General features: G+C 42.9%; 3 protein-coding genes across 18 annotated transcripts in view; 1 reads left to right on the forward strand and 2 right to left on the reverse strand.

Annotated features, from left to right (window-relative positions):
* myocd (myocardin) overlaps positions 1-2,997 on the forward strand; it is a 100,928-nt gene extending 97,931 nt beyond the window's left edge. For 10 of the 13 annotated variants that reach the window (XM_018687940.2, XM_018687946.2, XM_051066231.1 and 7 more), the window contains one exon: positions 18-2,997. In XM_018687940.2, the coding sequence (XP_018543456.1) occupies positions 18-634 (617 nt within the window). In that variant the 3' untranslated portion in view covers positions 635-2,997. The remainder of the gene's footprint in view (positions 1-17) is intronic. The other 3 variants (XM_051066232.1, XM_051066235.1, XM_051066237.1) reach the window with 1 other exon arrangement.
* Positions 2,995-14,144, reverse strand: map2k4b (mitogen-activated protein kinase kinase 4b). Of its 4 annotated transcripts, XM_018687955.2 has the most exons (13): positions 13,815-14,144; positions 12,036-12,071; positions 10,023-10,055; positions 8,801-8,903; positions 7,914-8,088; positions 7,471-7,590; positions 7,264-7,383; positions 7,116-7,167; positions 6,900-7,027; positions 6,576-6,653; positions 6,308-6,456; positions 6,192-6,237; positions 2,995-6,107 (listed from the first exon to the last, which is right to left on the reverse strand). In XM_018687955.2, exons 1-13 carry the CDS (start codon positions 13,930-13,932, stop codon positions 5,994-5,996), a joined length of 1,272 nt encoding a protein of 423 aa, XP_018543471.1. In that variant the 5' UTR covers positions 13,933-14,144; the 3' UTR covers positions 2,995-5,993. The 4 variants fall into 4 exon arrangements, with proteins under 4 accessions (XP_018543471.1, XP_050922195.1, XP_018543472.1 ...); XM_051066238.1 differs by lacking the exon at positions 12,036-12,071 and having other exon boundaries at positions 13,815-14,143; XM_018687956.2 differs by lacking the exon at positions 10,023-10,055 and having other exon boundaries at positions 13,815-14,142.
* A 685-nt stretch (positions 14,145-14,829) lies between these two features.
* adprm (ADP-ribose/CDP-alcohol diphosphatase, manganese-dependent) lies at positions 14,830-18,007 on the reverse strand. Its single transcript, XM_018687960.2, has 3 exons — positions 17,227-18,007; positions 16,193-16,315; positions 14,830-15,746 (listed from the first exon to the last, which is right to left on the reverse strand). The coding sequence occupies exons 1-3, from the start codon at positions 17,798-17,800 to the stop codon at positions 15,454-15,456; spliced, it is 990 nt and encodes a 329-aa protein (XP_018543476.1). The 5' UTR covers positions 17,801-18,007; the 3' UTR covers positions 14,830-15,453.
* Positions 18,008-18,017: the final 10 nt, after the last annotated feature.

An 18,017-nucleotide genomic window follows, 5' to 3' on the forward strand; every position in this document is an offset into this window, starting at 1 on the left:
TCCTCTTTCTCTTCAAGAGATGCCCGCTAACGCCAGAGAAGAGAGGGAGAGGTCCTCTGTAACCAAAGTTGTGCCTCACATTACTGTGTCCCCAGGGTGTCCCGGCCTCCTCATCCCGAGGTTCCACCGTCACTATGAGCACCTGTACCCCACCCAGCCCCCCTACGACCACTCCGCCAATCACATCGCCGAGAGCCACCTGGAGACTCTGCTGGGAAGTCCCGTCGGGCGGGGAGGGGACGTGGCTCTTCTTAAAATGGCTCCCGAGGACGGGGGCCTGGAAGACGAAGGGAACCGAGACGGAGAAGGGTACGGCAGCCCCCACACCCACCACCGCCACCCTCACCACCCACCACAGGACAAACCTCTGACCGGCAGGGACCAGATGGACACCCCTCTGTCCCCCCTCAGCACCAAGGTGTCCACCTTCCCCGAGGTGCAGGGGATGGTCAGCATGACGTTCAGCGAGACGCCGTGGGAGACGATGGAGTGGCTGGACCTGATGCCGCCCAGCTCGGCCACGGCCTTCAGCGTGGCTCCGCCCAGCGGCCCCAGCATCTTCAACACCGAGTTCCTGGATGTCACAGACATTAACTTGAACTCTGCTATGGACCTCCACCTGGAGCACTGGTGAAAGCAGTAAGCTAGCAGTCAGCCGTCACACACACGACACCAGCATGAAGAGACGGCTGAATCCAGCTCCGTCCCAAAGAACAACTGAAATCTTCCAGTAACAGCTTCAGAGTTTGCTTCTTGTTATAACGCAGCGGGATGTTTCTTTAAGAGTCGACCATTAGCCTGCATTCAGAGATTGTCGGCTGAGTCACAAGTTGAACTACAGACTTCTATTTTCTTCATTATGAGGTTCTTACGTTGCTGTCAGACCCAGAATCCAAAGACCAGGTGCTCTTTGACACGACCGTCGTCCCTCTGGACGATGAAGCACGCAGCTGCCAAACCAGTGTGACAGTGGACACATGAGGAGAAAATGAAGGACGTGATTTCTACCAACACTTTATGCAATATCAGTGTTAACGCCACCTAGACTTGAAGACACATGTTGACAATCATTGTATACTTTCTGAGTCTATGTTTGTATTACTGGAAAAAAAATGAAAGGAATTACAAGGTGAATTGGATTTTAGTTTAGTATGGCCATTTTGTAAATATCATAACTATGTGTACTGACAGAGACTAGTTGACGTCTGCATATTTTGTCAGTGGTGTGGGACACAAACCACAAATCAAGTGTATTATGTAATCAGTTCTTCATTTGATGTAAATATGACTAAAACTCTCACAGTGCACCTCTAGCTTTAAACACATTGTCACAGTTTGCTTGAATTTAGAATGTGTGTGTAGACGTGGTTGTCATTCCTTCGAAGGTCCTTTTTTTATACAAGTTTCTTTCACTTTTTTTTGGCCTATTTATCCACAGGATGACGTCATGAAGAGAAGTTCATGTCTTTGAAAATCTTTGGTCTTATTGTTCTAATCGGAGACAAACTGTGCCTTATTTTCTACCAGTTTCCCCTTTACACTTTTCTATGAATTCACTATTCCCTGAAAGCTCTTGACAGAAACTGCAGAAGACAGAAAGCTCCAACACGAGTGTTTTTCTTTAGCTGAAACATTAGACGAATGTTAATGAAAATACAACTTCATCTCTATTTTTAAGTACTTTTATATTTGTCCTTACAAATTTCACCCTTTCTATTTCCAGGCCAATCACAGTTATTTATTTTGTGTTTTTATATTTATACTTCATCCTGTATTTATACTGGCATTCCTCTCTAACAGATTGGGGCTCTTTTTGATTTACCTGAAAACTCCAGTGCTTCCATTTTGACCACGGACATTTCTTCGTAAATCGGTTCTCTTAAAAATGTGATGCAAGGTGAAGGAACCACTTTGAAAAGCCATGTTCTCTTAAAACACTTTTCCTTAAAGAATCATGTGAAGTGGAAATGTCCATTATTAGCACTTGTGAATAGGAAAATGTAATATATTCAGACCTTTACTGTGAATACTGCATATAACACAGCGTGGAGGTGTAGCGGTGCCAGCCTAGACACACAGTAGTCAGCCTGATGTGAGAAATTCAAAACACCCTGAAACGTTTCAGCTCTGCTCAGAAACTGTCTGTCTGTAAAACTTGAAGGAATAGTTGAACATTTTGGGATGTGTGTGTTTTCGTTTTCTTCCTGAGAGTTGGATGAGACCATTGATGAAACGGTCGTATCTGTCTGCTGAAAGAAGACTAAAGCCAGCGGCCTGTTCCTGCTCCTTTAACCTAAATCTCTTCATCCCGTCGGAAACAAAACCACAGTTAACCACTCTTAGTTTAGTTCACCAGTCTTTAAAACTCACTAATTATCTGGTTTCATCTGACACACACTCCTCATAAAATCACTAATGAATTCAAGTGTTTGTATCGAAGCTGCTGGTAACTGGATTTTGTTTCAGATCCAGACCAGACATTTCCTCTTATTCCAGTCTTCATGCTGTGTTTCCTGTCCCCTAACGGATCAGACTGCCGCCAGTCTTCTCCTCTAACCCTCATCAACAGCAAACGTGTTCTTTCCCAAAGTGTCACTCTTCTGCTGTAAGTGCATCGGCCAATAAATTTCATGCATTTGCAGATTTGTCCTCTGTAAACATGGGTCTCACTTTGTTTCCTGTTTCGACCAAACATTGCTTCTTTCCCCGTTCCCTGTGTTGCACTTATGAAACTCTGAGTTCTCTGGTCACATGGAGGCTGTTGATGCCCATCCTGAAGACAATCTGTCCTTTCTGTCCTCTACTGGACTTTTTTTTATTTTATCTGGGTTCATTTCACAGTAATTTTCCCTTATCAACAAAAGAAAAAAAAGCACATCTGACAGAAGCTTCCATGTTGCTTGGCCACTGACTTGCTTTACTATTGTAAAAAACAGTATTTGCCTGCATCCTGTATACTACAGAAAGAAGAGCAATAAACTTATCACAGCAAAATCATTTCTGCAGTTATTTTTTATTCATGTCCAATTTACAAGAAGCACACATACAGGTTTTGAATCTTTTCCATGGGAACTTTATTTGTAACCCTCGATAAAGATACAATATAATATTCATTGCCCTTAATATTATCTTATAATCTAATATGAACATTCTAGTAAATTGCAATTTATACAACATGTACCCTGGAGATTCATATTCACCAGTGGTAAGTTAGCTTCCTGGAAACATATCCCATGAGAGAACAGATCTGGAGACTGTTTGCATCCAAACAGCTTCTTCTCTTGAGTCAAATGAGACGGTGAGCTTTCTCAGGGGTTTGCACCATTTTCTCATTACAGACAGAAATGGAAAGAACAGAGCTGACAGAATCCTCCTGCTGAGCTGTCGAGAGAATCATGTCTGGTCTATGATGCATCTCCACCATCTTGGTTGTAATGTTTCACCCTCCCGAGGAAGCCACAATTATTCAACGTGTTTGCTTTGCACGAGTGACGACAACAAGTGACCGCTTTCCAACATGGCTGACATCTGTAGAGGCCTATGTCATAGAAATCTGAGGAAATCGTAAACTGAATTTACACATGAAGTTCAGTTTACTGGTCATGGTGGTGGGGCAGGATAGTTTGGCCTTTACTGCCTCTTTGCAAGTAGAATACTAAAATCATTGGAGTGTCCCTTTAGGTACAGCAGGTCCTTTAATGTAATGGGATCAAATGTAGTAGAGCCTACAGCCACATGAACTCCAAACAGACTAAAACATCAACTAGTCTTTAATCCTGTGGCAAAATGAACCATTGACTTGTTACTTATTTTTGTGTGGGCACTATCACATCAGATCACTTTACATTATCAGTATTTGCTGGGTTAAACGGAGAAGGCTGGCTGTATTCAGTTCTATTCACGAGATTTGTTGACAATAAAAAATATAAATAATGCCACCCTTATGCTTTAAAGTAATTTATTACATTACAAGTCTCTACAGTGTCCCAGTGTTGAAGGATGAGCATCCTTACAGTTTGGTTACATAGCTCACTGTGGGTGAGTGACCCTGTCTGGCAGACGTGGCTTTCTGAGAGGGTGGATCTCAATAGTCTTTGCAGCCTCCCTGTCACCTGACCCGGCACGGTAGACTGAAGTACGGCAGCTCCGGTGGAGGAAGACGGGGCGTGTTTTAGACTATGGAGACGCATCCCGAGTGTAATACATGGTTTGGCGTGGAAACATTCTATCATCAGTGCGAGCCAGAGAGACATGCCGAGTCACGGAGGAACATGCTGAGTTCATGGTGACCTTAAGGGTCAAAGAGCAGTAACTATCTAAGGAGTGAGCTTCCTCTCCTGACAGTCGTGTGGTTGGTGGACAGGAAGTCGTTTAGCAGCGTTTACAGGTATCATTTCTCTCAACAGGAAACTCCTGCCAGGACTTTTCTCGTGTAGTTACTGCTGTTTGCCTTCGTATGGCAGTATGGTGGATCTGTGATCAGTGTGGATGAGCAGTTTAACTGTACAGTGCTATGACAGGCTGCTGAGGAGCATTAAGGCTCGTTCTCCAACTGCTCTCAGACGTGTTTCCTTTCTGCACCCAGCACCCACAGCTCCTCCATCTCTGCGTTTAGAGAATGAGCCTTAACTGTCGAGCAGAACCTGCCAGGAACAGCAGATTAGATGCACTATATACATACACATTTACATTGAGGGACACTCTGTCCTAAAGTTTACATCAGGCAATGTAGCATTAGCTTAGCCCCAGTTTGTGTCTCTCATCCATTGGTGTTTTCACACAAGAAAAACTGATGTTGATCTCTGAAAATCTCAAAGACCATTTCACAGCACTCACCCAGAATTTTCTAAAAACTAAATGTAAAAATATTCTGTCTGCCACATGATAAAAAGATCTGTAACCACTGTACCGAGTAACAGCCCTGTTTCCAAACATGCTAACGTTAGCTGTAGTTGCTTATCTCCTTGTTCAGTTTGTACAATGCAAAGACAATTATTTGTAATATTTATCTATATTCAGTGAATTCACTGAGTAAAGTGGTGTATCATTTACACAGGGGCTGAGTTCTAGTAGCCAGTGGATCCAGTTCTCTGTTACTTCCAGGTTCATTAAGCAATGAAGTATTTGTAAAAGCTGAAACTGGATTAGATTTGATCAGAGATTCAGATACAATAAAGACTCAACAGAACGTCACTGAACAGCAAACAGACAGACTCAGATATCTGTGGTAAATGCTGTTAAATGACCTTTTATCTTTAATGCGACCAGATGAAAGGTACAAGCTGGGGCAGCTGTGGATGTGAGAAATCTATATTGTCCCAGTCGTGTCGAGACAAACTCTCACAGATTGCATATTGAACAAAAAAAACAAAAGTAAAGAAGTAAAGCCACACTACCGTATCCATGAGCTTTCAGAGAAACACTTTTGCATACTCGTTCATTTAGCATGAGTGAAGGTGCCGACAACAAACCGTGTGACAAGAGTGTGTGTGTGTGTGTTTAAACGGCATACATCTGTACAACAAGTCAGAGGTGAACACACATATGCATACATACAGTCCACAATGTACAATCCAATAGGTGGCTATTTTTGTTCATACGTCATGAGCATCACTGTTCAACATTTTATTTGGTAGAGTCTGTATTTGTGTACGATGTTTACTCTATTCCTTTGTCCTCACAGAAAAAGATGCATTGCATTTTACTAAGACAATGTTATGTCTTCAAGTTTTTCTGGCTGAAGATGGATGATAATATTTCGGGTTTCGCTGACGTTAAATGAGGAGATGGGAGGTGGAACGGTTCGCTCATCAATATTCATCTTATTGCACCGGGCAGTTTGGACTTAGTTCCTTTGCTCTTTGGAACGTGAGAATAAACAGGTGTAACTCTGAGGGCTAAGATGTCAAGCGTCGCATCACAAAGCTTAGTGTCCCACCCACTGCATGTAGGGTGACCCCCACCCCACCCCCACACCCACCAGCCTTACTCAGTCAGTCCACATACATAGGAGAGATGGGAGAGGCAGGGATCTGATCCAGGATGCGACATACGTAGCTGGCGACGTCCACGAAACGCTCCTCATACATCAGGATAAAGGGGTGTTTCTGAGGGAGAGGTGGACAGATCAACAGCTGAAAGGTGATTCAGTAGAATCAGGTTAAATCTGAAGAGCAGTCGGAAGAACTTACCAGAAGCTCCCTGTACTTTGGCCTTTTTGATTCATCCTTTGTAAGGCTGCACAGAAAAAGAACTTTCAGCTCAAACGCTCAGATTGAAACTTGTTTTAAAATGTAACAGTGCTCACCATAGGTTAACAAAGTTGATGAACTTGGGGGAGAACTGCCTCTCCTCAGAGTTGCTGAGCTGAGGCGGCTCTCCTTTCACCACTTGTGTCAGCTGATCAAAAACACTGTTCCACTTTGGGTAAGGAAACCTTCCTGTGGCCAGCTCATACTGCAACACACACACAGGCACTGTTAACACACTCACACACTCCACTGTTCTTATTCCAGAGAGTCTACTGATTCAGACTTAATGAGACAGAACAAACATGACAACGTCATTTCTCTTACCAGAGTGATTCCCAAGCTCCACACATCAGAGCGGACGTCGTAGCCTTGTCTGGAAGCACTGGGGTCTATCCTCTCAGGCTGAGAACACACAGGAAGAGATCGTTCACTCATTACACACTCGTTTTCTTCAGCTTTTCCAGTCAGTTTGTCTTGTTAATGTCTCATCTTCATTACAGGAAAAGTTCATTAAGGGAATCTTGTGACAGCTTTTAGAAATGAAACGATCACTGCGTACTACGACACTTTCTCTGCTAATCAAACATTCATTCTCCTCTGCAGCTTTAAAGTGATCAGCAGTACTGTAGATTACTGCTGATTACTCACCGCCATGTAAGGCCTGCAGCCCGCGTCCCTGGTCTTAGCTATGGAGTCCACCAGCTGACCGCTGATGCCGAAGTCACACAGCTTGATGTTACCCTTTCGGTCCATTAGAATGTTGGAAGGTTTGATGTCTACGACCACAGAGAGTACGGTTTCACACGACATGAAATACACAGGTCTGACTTCAGGTTTCCAATGTGACTGATATAAGAATCTTACCTCTGTGAATTATTTTCAAGTTTTCTTTTAAGTGGTTCAGTGCTTTAACGGTCTGTTGGAGACAAAGTAAAACACCTGCGGTCACTTTTTCATGATGCACACAAAATGAAATCCAAATCTCTGAACAAACAGTCAATCATCTCCTCACCGCTAATGTTATTTTGCCTAATATTTCCTCTGGAATGACGTCCTCTAATGCACAATATACATATTTGTAGAATTTGTCTAATGAGGTAGACATAAGTTCCATACAAATCCAACAGTCCCCCTGAAACAAAGAGCCACAGGTTAGTTCCCCTCAGCAAGTCAAAGGTGATGGTGTGGTGCGTTTAGGGACAGTGCGGCTTTGTCAGACCTCTCTGAAGAGAGCACCGTAGAACTGAACAATGTAGGGACAGTCACTACTCCTCATCACCACGTCCAGATCCATCAGCAGCTGCTTCTGCTCCTTCTCGTCCACAGTGGAGCGAATCCTCTGAGGAACACAAACACACTTCACTTCCACTGCACACACACACACACACACACATCTCCTGCACTAACACTCATCTGAGACGCTCCATCTCCTCATCAGGAACTTAACAACACGATGGTCTCATTAAATATGCCATGATTTACCAGTGAGGGTCATTTATGAATCTTAAGGACCAAACACCAGAAATGACTGATGATCTACAGGGATCATTTGTACCTGCAGCTGCTTCTAATGGACAGAAACACTGCAAACTCTATTTGGATGAATGAACCACAGCTCTGAGTCATTGTCCTAGATGAGGTAAACTCAGTACAGTGTGTCACCTTGACAGCCATGATCTGGCCCGTGGGTTTGTGGACCATCTTGTTGACGGAGCCGTACGCTCCGCGACCGATCTCCCCGAGGTCTCTCAGATCCTCCGCGGTGAAGTCACAATGCTGCTCCGGGGAGATCTTCAGCTTCCCCGACGACTCGATGCTGTGTGTCCGCAGACGCTCTCTGCAGGAGGGGATGAGGTAACATAAAGGACAGAGCAGGAGGAGGAGGAGAAGAGGGAGAGAGAAGGGACAGTGTGGAGCCATGAGAAGAACATGCATTATAGATTCATGTGGATATGATGAATTTTTAATGAGTGATCCCTGAGCTCCTGCGAATCTGAAACATTTAAAGGTTCCATGAAGTCGCTTTGAAATCTGAGCTTCCTTATATTGAGTGGGAGTGAAGTGTGGTAGGGACACATCCTCCATCCATCCCCAACAATACGACGAAAGGAGATGCAAAGCAGGAGAACGAGGCAGTCCACTGATTCTGATTTCAAACTCCTCTCCAGTTTTGAGTTGTATAGTAATAATCTGCTGTCAATAAGATTTGTGACCCAGTTGTTGAGAATCACAGAGCCGACATTTAAGGTGGCATGAGCAGGTTCTGACCACTACGAGCACCAAACAACAGCCCTGCAAATGTTCGAAGGAAGGAAATGTGTTTTTTTTAGACGTCAGTGATCCACACAATGTGTTGGGCTTTAAGAAAAGTGAACTTAAAAATAACTGTACTCCACAGTTACTGGAGGAAACTTTAACTGTGGAAAAATAAAGAATCAACTTCAGTTTCAGCAACTTCCGTGTTCCTGAGAGCTGCTGAAATACAGGACAGACGAGTTCACATGAAACGAAAACAGAGCTGCCATCCCATCTAAAACATCCGTACTCACATGTGAGGGTTTTGGAAAGACGGAGCCGTCGGATTGAGCGGGAGCCTGGAGGTTGGTTTCACTGGGGGGTTGGCGAAATTCAGCTTCAGAGCTTTACGTTTACCTGGCAGGGTTAAAGAGAGAAACAGGTCCAGACTCCCACAACATGCACACCACACTGTGGATCAACTGATGCAGGCAGAGGATAAAATGCTTGTCTTATCTCAGTAACATCTGACTGCACACACTTGAGATAAGCCTTTACTGTGCATGTGCAATAAGAAATATTGAGGAATTTATGCCACTAAACTTTCATATGACTCAGGCGGCAGCACATTACTGTGCTTTACACAAGTAAATCTCACTAATAGGTCAATGGAGAATGGTGTAATGCTGATGTGGCGTCACCATGATTTAAAGATTCAGTGTGTTGAGACTGACCTTTGGGTTATCTCAAGCTCTTCTCAAGATCAGAGGAAGCACAAAAAGCATTTTGAACACAAGCAAAGTGCCCACATGTACAGGGGTTCCCAATACTCAGATACTGCATCAGTTCCTTTAGCTTCACACGGTATCTTTTCATCCAAATAACATATGCATGCTGCAACAGAGCCTTATATTGGGAATCCCAGTCCAAAATATCTCCACTGAGAACTTTTAAAAAATGTGCATCTCAAACCTGAACACTTCCCTTCAGATCTCAAAGTGACCCAACACTTAGACAGCACTTGATTCTGATTTAAGGCGGATTCAAGTGGAATTCAACTCATATTATGTTACAGGTAAGTTGACTGAAGTGCATTCACAGTCTGTTTAATATAACTGGTCATTAGGCTCAGCTTCTACACAAAGTGCTGGGTTAAAGTGTTGAGTTCTCTTTGCCATGCCCTGTTCAACCAGCTCCTGAGTGCAAACAGATCCCTCAACCTTTAAGCCCCGGTGCAAATGAATCTTTCTTGGCCATAACTGAATTTGTGACAGATCATAGCAGTGAACAGTGGACAGACTCCCCAACTACCAGAGCACCACACAGGCTGTTTCAGTAGTATACAGTGGTTTCATTTCACCTGTTTCATCCAATTTAATATGAGCGTGATGAACACATGGACAATGTAGAGATCAGTCATGAACAGAAACATGGGTCAGCTGAAAGGCAGTGAGGGAAGGAAACCACTTTAGACTACTGAGGTGTACCCACAGATAGTAGAGGTCGGTGTGCTTTGTGTGCGAGTCTATTGCTTACTTTGGGAAACTCCAGACAGGCTTATCTGAAACCCTGAAGTAAAGAAAAAACATTTTACTACATCTTCTTAGGGTTTGTTTATGTGTGAATGGGTCATTAATAGCAAGTGCCATCCCATCAAGAGTGCAATGCTGAAAGTGGAATACAGGGCAGGTTACTTTGACTGTGCTTTAGCTGGTGAAAGAAGCACCATTATTTCGGTTGGTCTGGGTCAGTGCACTGCCATGCAGCTGAATGTGTAACTTGATGTGGGTCCATTGTATTCCCAGTGAAATGAGGAACAGGTCAATTTAAATAGGTTTAGTCAACACCAGCCCAACAGAAGATTGTAGGAAAATACTCTTTGATTGTTGTGGTTCATCTTTACTGTCACTATCACACACTGAACGTCAAAACTAATGATACTGACATCAAGAAGCGGCTTATGGTGTGCTACTCTTGTTTTAATGGTACATGCTGCCTCTAAGTGGTGAGTCACTGTTGACTATTACTATGCTGTTGCTGATTCACTGGAATATGGCGCCTATTAACCATACTGTACGTCAGTAGTTACGTAATACGTAGGTATACGTCGTACAACCAAACAAATCTAGCTCGCGATAGATGGAAGACAGCAAATTCAAAATGTCGCTGAAGTAAATAAATTGTCCAATTAGAAAGCGCACCCTCTCCCTCGCCACCAATCACAGTGAGCCCTGGCCAACTGACGTTAGCTCGTACTAAAGTAATCAAGTGCACGTCAACGGCTGTGTGACTCTGGGCCGTCACGTAACATCTGGTAAGTGAGAAAAACTCACAGATGAACATTAGCTGGTGAACTAATGTATATCACTCTAACAGCACTGGCTGTGAGATAAATGTATCGAATTACACTCGCTGCCGTATGTCTACTGTGTGCGTGAAGTTAGCAAGCTGAGGCTAGCTAGCTAACTATGCTAGCGCAGTACATCAACCTAAGCTAACTTAGCGCCGGTTAGCTTCTCCCTTATGTATTCCTTTTGGTGAATGACAGCTAGCATAAATGTTAATATGTTTGTGTCGACATGTGTTATACCAGTTTTTTATGATAGTTGTGCGATGTGCCATGTAACTACGTTTTTGTACGTTATCTTTGGTTTAACACGTTAACCACAGACTAGACTATCTCGTGCCCTTTGTGGTCTTCGAGTGGCACCTATGGTGGAAGGAAGCAACAAACTGAGTTAGCTTGGCGTCGTCTGTGTGATCCAATAAGTTGTGTACCCATATCATTTATTTCTCCAAAATCTCTAAAAACATAGAAGAAGCTGGTCCACCGTTGAAGTGGCACCCAAAATTCTTGCAAGGTACCATGGGGCTAATGATAAGGTACTCTTGTAGTGGATAATCTAGTAAAGGGTGGGCATAGCTACATATTATCCCTGTACATTTAACTCGTAGTGAGCATAGCCCTTGACAAATAATTCACAAACCAGTATATGTCCACAGCAAAAGCAATGTTGTGTATGTAACATCCCATTTTTATATATATCATATATCAGTTTAACAGCAGTGACATGCCATTAGCCAAGGTGGCATACCACTAATGTACATATGGCAGCAAAACAAGAGTGGCACACCATCAGGAGAGTGGTATCTATCAATAGCACACAAGTGACAAGCTGTTTAGAAGTGGCACACTAAAACAGACACATGTTGATGTCTGTGCTGCTGAGAAAAACGCTCCCAGACCGGGTTGCTTGATGCAGTGTCTCATTAAATGGGGTCTGTCTACTGTGTCTACATCAGGTCATTCTAATATGGGGACTAGATTAAAAACATGCACATAAGTGGATAATAATACAGGTTTTACAAAGAACAAAAAAAAAGAAGAAAAAGATGAAATGTCAACAACAACAAAAAAAGATCAACAGAAGAGGATAGAGAGGGAACATTTCAAGGAATGCCTTTGCCAAGATATGGCCTAAAACAAACACAGTGTAAACAAATGTCCTCCAACATCAGACTAAAACCTAGTAAAATAAGTGTGAATACCTGTTTCATTTTGACATCTCCAGCAGGTGTTGGTTTCTGTAAGGTTTAGATAGAACATTTGATACTAGACATCTGCCACAGAGTAACAAAAAGCAACTCAGATGTGTTGACCACTGGATACACCACTGTACTGCTCTTAATTAGGTTACAGAGGACTAAAAGTCAATCAATCAATCAATCAATAGAAATGCCGTCCGTTATCCAGCAGCTACCACCAACACATCCATTATCGGACACGACCCTGCCTTGTAAAAACTGAGACAACAAACGGCATGAACACACAGCCTACTGTATGTAAACCAGCCCGTTTATTAGTAACGTTGCAAACTGAAATTGATCCCAAATTAGCTGAAGCTTAATGCAGCAGACTGATCCGCCTCTGCCGGCTCTGGACGCTTTCTCAGTTTTGTCAGTCCGTGTTAAGGCTTGTATCAGCGGACATTGTTGTAGCTCACAGCAGCATATCGAAAACAGCTGTGGATGAAATAGTCGAACAGATAATATCAATTCTTTTTGGCCTCAATCAGGCTTGGCTTCCCGTCCGATAATGGATTTAGAGTGTGTTCTCGGAGGCTAGGCTGCATTGCAAAACATTGTGTCTAGCTTAGTTAGAAATGTACAGATATATATCACGTTAACACACGACAGACATGTTGTTTCAGTACAGAACAGTAGCGTTAAACACCGAGGTGTGTATTTAATGCTACCACATTATCAAACGAGCTGAAATCTCGTCAGGACTAACGTTAGCTCAACAGTAAACGTCCATGACGATGTCAGACGACTGAAGCCGACAGATCGACAGTATTTAAACATACATGTTGACACGGTGACTTAACTCACTATATATAACTTCACCTGCATTATTTATATGATTTCTATGCCACAGACAGCGGTGCATGAAAACAGTGGCCTGGGTTAGGAGAGAGAAACACTTCAGTGTAGGCCTTGGTGATACTTATAGCAGCCTGGTGTAATATCGGTGAACAGGCATATATTAAATTCGTCCTTCTAATGTCAGATCTTTGAGGTTTAGGTTTTGTATCTAATGAGAATCGTGATAGAGTCAGGTAATGAGAACACTTCTCTGTCCCACCACAGGCCTGTTGGCTCAGTAGCTAAACAGGGACCACGGCTGTAGCCGTGTAGTTTCAGGGAGATACTTCAAGCTAGGCGAAGAAAGTTAGCAAGGTAGCGGAAACTACGAAATGTAGCCTTCAAAATAAAAGTGCAGTTTAACAAACGGCCACCACATTACAGACTCCTCACTACTGCAAGAAGAAAATACACATAGCGTAGTGAGTTATTTAATGCTAAATAGTACATAGCTGCCGTTTATCCAATGTAGGAGTTATATTAGTAATATCAAAGGTAACGTTCAATACTAGTGCCTAGTTATTAATTCGCATTACTATTTATCTGTCAGCATCATGTTATGAATTTACTAAAGAGACTGCTATCATCGATAAAAACGTTTAAATTCCCAGCACAACTACATTTAAAACCAGTAACAACGTCTGCACTTTACTGTAACATGAGCAGAATATGTTAAGATTTAATTTGTTTTCGTTTTAGTCATAAACACATCAGTGCCAATTAGTATCTCGAGGACGATATGAGTTTTATTTTGAAAGTTCTGACCGGAAAGGTTGACTTATTGTGTCTCTCTTAACCGTGCTGTTGCTGCTTCTGGGAAGCTACAAGCTACCTTTTTCCTACTAACTCCAGTGTCTCCAAGTTGAAATAGAGGAATATGAAATACAGGCCGTTATCGCCAACCTTGCATGCTGCTGCTCTGTGTCTGCTGGTAGAGATGGTGCGACGTGGATCCTACGATGCTGCTGCTGCTGCTGTTGCTGGAGCTTGTTGAGTTGCTGTCAGGACTGGGAGTCGCCATTGTTGTGTTGGATTCCGGCAGCAGCGCTCAGGCTGCAATGCAGAGTGAAACTTCGCCCTCTCTGCCTCCAGACGGGACACTGCGCCACTTGAACGCAGCAGCCACGTCTGTGCCGTTGCTGCCTTCAGGGACTGTCGGAAATAGATCCACATAATTATACCTCCCTTCTTATCATCAAATCCCCACGTCCTCTATTGTTTCTGATGTATTAGCTCCATTTCCTACATATGTTTATTTGATTCAACAAAATAGCAAACACAAAAGTTATTTGAATCTGTGTCACACTAACTCCTGGCTCACTTTCTTTGTGTTCGCTGAATGTACAACTTTGCATATTATTTTGTTTTTTTAATTTCTTTTTCATTGTACAGGTGCATTATTAGAACTGTTATATGTGTGAGCATGTCAGAGATGAGTGTATAAGTATAGCACAGACTGAAATTCATCCTTGGAACTGTAGTTAATTAAGGTCCACTTATTCGCTTTTCAGAGCATTCATCTCCTGGCCTTCATCAGCGGATGCTGTTTGCTCAGTTGTGTTGGAGATGGCTGTAAATAGAGAGTAATAGAGAATGGTATGTACAACTACCTGTTATCACACAGTCATACTAAGGGTAAGATCCTCTACTGATGAAGAATTAAAACATCCAGAGGCGGCCAGTAAACTGACAGCAACTCACTCCATTTATTGTTAATGCATTATCACGGCATCAGGAGACATATCATAGTTGATGTTCATAATCAAAACTCATGTGATGTTTGTCTTCAAAACTCAGGTGAACTGTGCTTTATTTTGGGAAGAAATCTTGAATCTACCACTTTCCCATGTTACCTGAAGGCAGCACATGTTGGCAGAGACATGAATGTGACATTTAACTGGGCAGAGAAGCGCGGCTGCTGCTGGTATGAAGATTTTTATTATTCATCATATTGTTTTACATTGTAAACAATACAGATTTGCACGTATCCTGTGCTGCTGTTACAGCAGAACACTGCATTTACCAGATTTAACATTACATTGCACAGTATGTCACTCAGCAAATAACAGTATAAGAAAGTCAGTATTGTGCAGTAAGCAAACATGCAAAAAGGCAGCAATTCCTATAAAAGAAATTCACCTTCTTCAAATATATAAATACATGTGCAACTTTTATCACTAAACCTGCAGAATAAAACAACCAGTGTTTAAGAGTAATGTCATATTTTGTTAAGAAAAAAAATAAAAATCCAAACTCATCAGTGCAATAAATAATTTGAGGTACTGTTTTTGTTCTGCTGAGGTAAGTGGACATGACAGCTGGTATCTAAAAAAACAGAGCAGAGTGTTTTTGTTGTACCATAGTTGTCAGTACTAAAGTATTCCCATCTTGGCCTTTAAATTTAACTAAAAGAATTTAAAGTTATAATTCAAAAATATATCTTAATCAGTGAATTTCATTCAGGTGATAAAATCATGAAAAGGCCTATGCTTTCAGAGATGGATTCATGTCATTCTGCCCTATGACCTGCGTCACTTTGGCATCATGGAAACAGAAACACTCGATCTCTGGTCCTCCCACTGCCTTTCAGCACCATCCTGTCCTCGTAGACAGAGACCGTGCCGAAGGCGTTGCTGTCAGGCAGAGTCTCAATCACCCCCTCCAACGTCAGGTGGTGCACCCCTGTGTCTTTATCCTTGACGTATCCTCCGTCGTGGTCGTGTCCGGCCATGAAACACACCACGCTGCTGTGTGAGCGTATGATGCCGAGGAGTTCATCGAAGTTCCAGGCGAGGCAGATGGGGTCTGTGGAGCAGGGGTGGACAGGGAGGTGACCTGAGGGGGAAAAATTCACTTATCAGTGGTTATCAAGCTTCTGAGTCAGTCTTCACTGTCACACTGACAATTTGATTTCAGCCTACCTGACCATAGACTGATTTCAGACCACACAACCTCTGTTCATTTTCATTTATACACATTTATTTTATTGCCTAGAAGTCCACAGATTCAGTGCTGTTGGGAAACTGTCCTGTAAAATGAATTTTAACGTAAAAATGAATGTCATGTTGCTTTAAAAGGAACTAGTTAAAATTCAGGTCAGTTTTTATTCTTACTAATCGAAACTGGCATGAATGTATAGTGATGACAGAGGAAGTGGTTAAACAGCAAGTGTTCTACTTCAGCAAAATTAGAAATATGAAACAGATTTACAGGTTTATGAAACCCTGCTAAAGGCGTTTCTAAAAAAGCCAAACTTTCTAAAAGTGTCAGGTTTCACTTACTGACGATAGTGACTCTCTCCCGTTTGTCATCAGCTGAGGACAGCACAGAGTCCAGCCAGTCCAGCTGCTCCTTACTGAACCCACCGTTGAACATTGTAAACCTCTGTTCCAGGCCCTCACACGCTGAAACAAGAAGGCAAAGCATGAAATTCATCATCGACTTACTCATCGCTGTTCATCATCCTGGTCTCTAAGAAACTGCTCAAGTGTAATAAAAAGGTAAATTGATAAATTCAGCGAATAATCAAAACTTGGGTGGTCCATTTCCAGACTAAATCCACAGAGTGCAGGGAAACCTGGTTGGAGAGTGTTTCAGTAATGGTAGTACCAATAGCTCCAAGTGTAAATATCACTTACAGTGTTAATGCAAGACTGAATGTGACTGAAGGATTTAAAGGAAACATGGAGAAAAGTTTAACGAATCTTAAACTGAGTTTTGACCTGTCGTGGCCGAGCTGTGACGTCACCCTCTGTTCCTCTGTTCACAAATCTGAACACAACATTGTTCCAACTGGTCCACATATTGTTTGTATTGTGTAAACGCACAACCGACATGAGTGAGAGCATGTGAGCAAGGCCCAAGGTTTCCCCCTGTTCATAGATGTGATTTAAAATCTAAATGATAACAATATGTGTTACTGGGTAAAAGCCACTGAGTGCAATCATAAATAACTTTCCTTTGTTTACAAGAAAACTCCTCCAGACACCTTAAACTGAGACTGTGTTATTTCCAACAGCAGCCATGATCGTGGTAAATACAAAACCATAATGTCATAGTAGCACAAATAAATAAGAGCCAGTTCTATTCAGAACTGATTTGATAATGTTGGTTATTTAACAATATCTTCTATGAAGCCAAGCAGCTGGTCACATCAGACCGAGTGAAGCTGCAACAGGAAAAATCCAGCTTTATTTTAGACTATGTTATATTTCCATACAGTCTGACTTTACCTCCTGAATCAGAAGGCAACTTCAGCCTCTTATTGGAATACATTAAAAATAAAAAAAGAAATACACACTGATATAAAAATTACCTGGGGGACAGTTGAGGTCCTCGTTGTTGTTGTACTGTCTGATCACATTCATAGCGCTCTTGTACTGTTCGCTGGACTCCTCTCTGCCCAGCAGGCTCACATCATAGGCATCCAGCACAACAAACGTGAACCCGGGGAACGGGCTGAAGTGGTAGGCGTAGATCTCAGGACCTGGCCGGGTTTCACTCAGGATCCTGTCGGTGTGCAGTGTGCTGTTGAGCTTTGAACCAAGCAGCGCGCTCCTGCTGAAGTTATAAAACTCGTGGTTGCCCCACACATGGTGGACCTCCACGGGGCTGGAGCTGAACTCTCTCAGCACGGTGTCCAGGGCTCGCTCGGAGGCGTTGTGGCCCTTGTTGAAGCCGTCGATAATGTCTCCCAGCTGGAGGATGAACTCTGGCTTGACGGCCGACTCTGACCAACTTTCCTGGGCATTTCTGAGCAGCTGGAGACTGCTCCGGTAGTACCGCCTCCTCGACCGGCTGTAGTTGTATCCATCGTCGATATTTGCGTACTGAATGTCGGCTATCACGCCGAATGTAAACAGTGGCCTTTCCTGAGCACAGTCGTCCATTGTCGGTGTCGTCTTCAGAATAACTGTTGTGTGAGTGCGTTTGACATAAATACCGGGGGAGTCACATAAACAGGAAACATTAACCACTAACCGGCATCTCCTCCACCTCCACACATGATGAAATCCTGCCAGGCTGTTCGCTTTCAGCTTCCTCTGTCGTCCACCACCATGACTGCACACAAACCAGCGTGGTACGGCGCAATAAAAGCAACCACTT

Source organism: Lates calcarifer, linkage group LG23 (assembly GCF_001640805.2).
Source record: "Lates calcarifer isolate ASB-BC8 linkage group LG23, TLL_Latcal_v3, whole genome shotgun sequence".
Taxonomy (NCBI): Eukaryota; Metazoa; Chordata; class Actinopteri; family Centropomidae; genus Lates; species Lates calcarifer.

Coding starts and splice junctions, on each gene's coding strand:
- map2k4b (XM_018687955.2), bottom strand. CDS start 13,932: ATGGCGACTCCCAGTCCTGACAGCAACTCAACAAGCTCCAGCAACAGC. Junction 7,384..7,470: donor ACGGTGCTCTCTTCAGAGAG/GTCTGACAAAGC, acceptor TCTTTGTTTCAG/GGGGACTGTTGGATTTGTAT. Junction 6,108..6,191: donor CAAAGTACAGGGAGCTTCTG/GTAAGTTCTTCC, acceptor CCTCTCCCTCAG/AAACACCCCTTTATCCTGAT.
- adprm (XM_018687960.2), bottom strand. CDS start 17,800: ATGGACGACTGTGCTCAGGAAAGGCCACTGTTTACATTCGGCGTGATA. Junction 16,316..17,226: donor GGACCTCAACTGTCCCCCAG/GTAATTTTTATA, acceptor TTCTTGTTTCAG/CGTGTGAGGGCCTGGAACAG. Junction 15,747..16,192: donor GGAGAGAGTCACTATCGTCA/GTAAGTGAAACC, acceptor TTTCCCCCTCAG/GTCACCTCCCTGTCCACCCC.